This window comes from Hyalella azteca, unplaced genomic scaffold (genome assembly GCF_000764305.2).
Source record: "Hyalella azteca isolate HAZT.00-mixed unplaced genomic scaffold, Hazt_2.0.2 contig456, whole genome shotgun sequence".
Lineage (NCBI taxonomy): Eukaryota > Metazoa > Arthropoda > Malacostraca > Amphipoda > Hyalellidae > Hyalella > Hyalella azteca.
In genome coordinates, this window is record NW_025930806.1 from 50,417 (window position 1) to 54,956 (window position 4,540).

The 4,540-nt window shown below is 42.4% G+C and overlaps 1 protein-coding gene across 1 annotated transcript; it reads right to left on the reverse strand.

Moving 5' to 3' along the window:
• Positions 1-493: 493 nt before the first annotated feature.
• LOC108673293 lies at positions 494-3,783 on the reverse strand. The gene is made up of 2 exons (XM_018161098.2): positions 3,466-3,783; positions 494-2,668 (listed from the first exon to the last, which is right to left on the reverse strand). Exons 1-2 carry the CDS (start codon positions 3,531-3,533, stop codon positions 1,600-1,602), a joined length of 1,137 nt encoding a protein of 378 aa, XP_018016587.1. The 5' UTR covers positions 3,534-3,783; the 3' UTR covers positions 494-1,599.
• Between the last annotated feature and the right edge of the window lie 757 nt (positions 3,784-4,540).

Sequence of the window (4,540 nt, forward strand, 5' to 3'; positions counted from 1 at the left end):
TGAGAACAAACTACCAAAGAAAACGACCGAAGTCAGGGTGAACATTGTTATTACTGTCAATAATAGTCTGAAATTCCGACTGGTGAATGAACTCGGTTGAAAAATTGTTTCAAATAAAGAAAATAACAACAATAATAATACTAATGGAAGAAATAAATAGAAAAAACAGATGGAAGTAAAAATGCGTAAGTGCCAAGTGCACATCTCAAAATGTAATAAATTCAATATTTCATCTTCACTGTCATACTCGTCACTCAATTACTCGTCTGAACGCCAACGGTCATTCCCGCAGAGAAAATTGCTCAGCACACAAAACATTTACCAGATAATAATGTTGCCAAAACGCAAGGCAATTTGAAATTTATAGCAAATTTGGCGTTAACAATAGTAAATGACATTCTAGAGTATAGGAACTTTACCAAAAGTTTTGATACAAGCACTAATTGAAGTTAGGATTTGATGCATAATCAAAAAAGGTTAAAGGAAAAGTATATATAATTTGATATTTATTTGATTAAAACTTATTCTATGAGATCGTCACCTAATAACACCAAACTAAATGCAAAATCTTGAGCTGTTATTTCAATACGAAAATTAGTAAAATTACGGAAGACTACATTAGCTGCACTGCGGTCAGTACATTCTGCACATGGTAGCTGTGGCGACGTTACTTTGAACTGGATTTATATTCAAGTCGCCCGAGTTTTAGTAGCTGCACGTAAGACACTTTTTAGCTGCTGCAGGTTACAATGGTGCCAAATGAGCGAAACATTTCTCAATACATTTGGCGAACTTCGGCGAACAAATTTCGCTTGGTCTTCCCACCCGAAAGCGGTTTCGCAAATCTTATATAGACACGCTAACTTGATCCACTGTCTCTGCTTTCTGTGATATGCTCGATACTTTTTGTATTAATTTTAAATTTACGCATAAATTAGACTTTATGAAACAGCTTCAAAATTATAATTCTCGTAAAGAGAACTTGAAGTGATAAAATTTTTTCGAATCAAAACGCACCACCGCAATCAAGTCAAAGTAACAGTTATAGCTAATGCATTAATATGAAATTCTTGTAACTTGGACTAGGGCACACGAACACGAGGGACATAACTTGAGCTGTAACTGTTAGTTACACAATTAAACTTACACTATAACTTGGCATAGACATCTTATTAATAATTAAAATTACGATAATAAATCAACCATTACTTCATTTTCACTAGAAGAATTGTAACTGATGGACAAGTGACTGATAAAATTGAAACTTATGAACAGTTGACTAATAGAATTATAACTGAAGTAAATTTAACTGGAATAAGTGTAACTTGAGAAACGAGATAAATTTGTAGTTAATGCATCAAAGTTTGTTGGCTAATTTCTGATAAATAGAACGGCGTCAGAACACGCTAACCGCGTCAGCACACACACCCAACTTCGTCGGACCTAAACCTTGCACTAAACTTGGGTAGAATTAATGCAGCATTGGAGTAGGTTCAAGGCACTAATTTTGATGCTTTAGGCTCCTATGAATATGGAAGCTCCAGTTCAATTAATACTAGAAAGTAAAGGGTGGGTTGAATATATCTTTCGTACATTAGGCTACGTATTTGTATGGTCGGAATCACTTTCAGCTTCACAATATGCAGCTGGCCTATCAACGAAAAGGGCATTCTGGTCTCCTGAATGTGCAGGCCGAGGGAAAAGCTCTTCGTAGCTGGGTGGTAAATCGTGGAGGCAGTGATGAGGATCATGGAAGGGAGGGTTAAAGCCTGAAGTGTTGCCCGCACAACTACTGGCAGAACCGCACTCAGAAGGGGAGTCTGCACACGAGGCGCCCAGAACCCACTCCGATGTAGACCCCAAAAAGTGGGTGTGAGGGCGCAATCCTTCGGTTGAACTCGAGAACCTAGCGGCAGGAACCCTGTCAGGTTCTGGACTTGCGTTCGTGGGAAGCAAAACAAAAGTGTAAATAATCCCGGTCACTTGATCGGTGCCATCCAGCGACGAGGAGCTATCGTCAGTAGGGGATGGTGGACAGTCATTCAGTTCCTCACTACCTTCTTCCTCGTACACAGTCTGCATGGTGCACGCTGCCAGGCAGATGCTGGACCTGCGTGGATCCCGGAGATGCTCCTTACTCTGAACGCCGCACGCAGCACCGCCTGCGTCAACATTGCCTCTTGTGCAGTCCAATGTGGTTTTACCAAAGCTCGAAGAGGTAATCAGAGAAGGACATGAGTAAAGGCGGCCTCTCGGCACTAAGGGGGGCTCCTGTTCATGTTCAGGGCTCACCAGCTGTGGTGTCGCCCACTGTATCGGCCGCCGGTTGGACCGGCCGTTCTGGCCTGATCCCTGGTTGATCGATTCACCAACATTAGGACCTCCGTTGCGGCTAAATTCAGGGATGGCCGGCGCTCCGTTGATCGGAGACTGTCCGTCATGGTTGGCCGCTATCACCCCAGTGTTGCCTCGTTGGTTTTGCGCGTCAAGCGCTGTGTTCCGGCCATCCACAACGGATATTCTTATGGCGTCATCGGCTGGGGCATGAGTTTTCCTCCCACACCGAAGGCAGTGGCAGTAATGGCGACACACGAACCGTACAGCAACACCACTAACGACCGTCACGGCCAGGAACGTAGCCAGGTAGAAGCCGTGCTCCGCACTGAACCTGCACGGTAAAAACCACAAACTCAATAATGTTGTTCGTTAATAGTTAGTTTACTTGACATTTACAGATACATTATTCGTCGTCAATGCTATTCGTATTTCGTACCAAAACGCCTGGTAACGAGATTACCGTCAGTGGACAAAGTGTAAGGATAGACGTATTTAACATGCATTAATAATGATATGTATTGAGGTTAAGCGAATGTATTGCCAATATGGCAATATCTCACAATTGTTATATTATAAATTATAATGAAGTGGTACTATATGATATGCCCTGTCACCTTGGCACCCTGCTACATTCCCCTCCCAGTCTGTCGCTGCCTGCCCAGTGCCAGGCAATACGAGTATCCTATCTACCAGCTTAGACGAGCACGTTTGGTTCAGTTTATAGCTTTGTAGAATGTGGCAACGTCAGGTTAACCTGCTACCGACACAACCTCGCAAAAAACGTCAGGTTAACCTGCTACAACACAACCTCGCGAGAAACGTCAGGTTAACCTGCTACTAACACAACCTCACGAGAAACGTCTGGTTAAACAGACGAACTCATGCTCCGCCCTGCTCGCTACGAGATCTGCTTCGAAGCTCCCGGTTAACTGCTACCGACACAAGTTCAAAATAATATAACTCAGTACTCACTGCAGTGAGTGACAGAGAGCGCGTTTTCTCGTCGACGAAAAAATGAAGTCACGGACAAACAGACGGATATGACGAGCACAATAGTGCCTTTTTCCATAAATGAGAAAATGCGCTAACAATGACGCTGAATGCATACCACAAGAGGCGCGTACTCACATGCCAGTGCGCATGCGCGTCACCGTGGGAGCAGCAGACGGAGCATCGTGCGCCATGGCGGTTGTCATGGAGCGTAAGTTAGGACCGCGAAACTTCAACTTCAGTACAATTCCACTTATCTCGGATGTTATATGGTTTTCATTAATAAGTTTTACTTTCTTATATTATTGCAATAGGAATCTTTGTTACACGTAGGAATACGTAAAGAAGGTATATTGTTGTTGCACTTTCAATGTAGTCGGAAATGAGCGATAATGCGAGAGGACGGATGAATGTTGGCTCAGAGGAACAACACACACATGCAGTCGCCACGACGGCCAGGCCGACAATGCGGGCGGCGCTCGCGTGCCACATCTTTATAACATTTATCGCGGGGCGCATGGGTATGTATTGTCATGATTGTTATTACTATTTTATTGTCATTTTATGATGCTATGATGACTATCTTATCAGATGTCATTAAAAATGACATTGAATACTTCTTGCACACTTTCCACTACATAAGTACCATAAAAATGCTCTGTGGTATGTATACATTCACCAGCAAAGTGCATTGAACCGAAAAATGAGTCTTGACATAAGATTAAATAAATTGAAACGTTACATAAGCTTCATTAAAATTATTTGACAATTGCGATCGAGGATTGTATTTTAGAGCAATCATTACTTGATTATAGATGAACGCTTTTATTTATAAAAACATTACTTCCCATTGAGCCTTCGCAGCTTCCTGAGGACTAGGGGAACTACCAACACGCGCCCCCCTCCCCTTATGCGACCTGAGGGTCACGCCCCAGCCCTCCCCCCGGTGACCTGCGCCCCCTCTTCTTTGGGAGCAGCGTTCCCCTTTTCAAGATCTCTTGTACTCAGGCACGCCTTTCCGCTTTAAATACAAATTAATATGAAAACTATTAATCAATGAAAGCAACTACACTTTGATAGAAGAATAAAAAATTATTTTAAAATACGCTGATGAGGAAGAAAGAGCGCGACTCGTGAAATAAGTCTTAATAAAACATAATGAATACAACTAATATAAGATAGTCACAATAACTAAGATAATATAATGAAGACA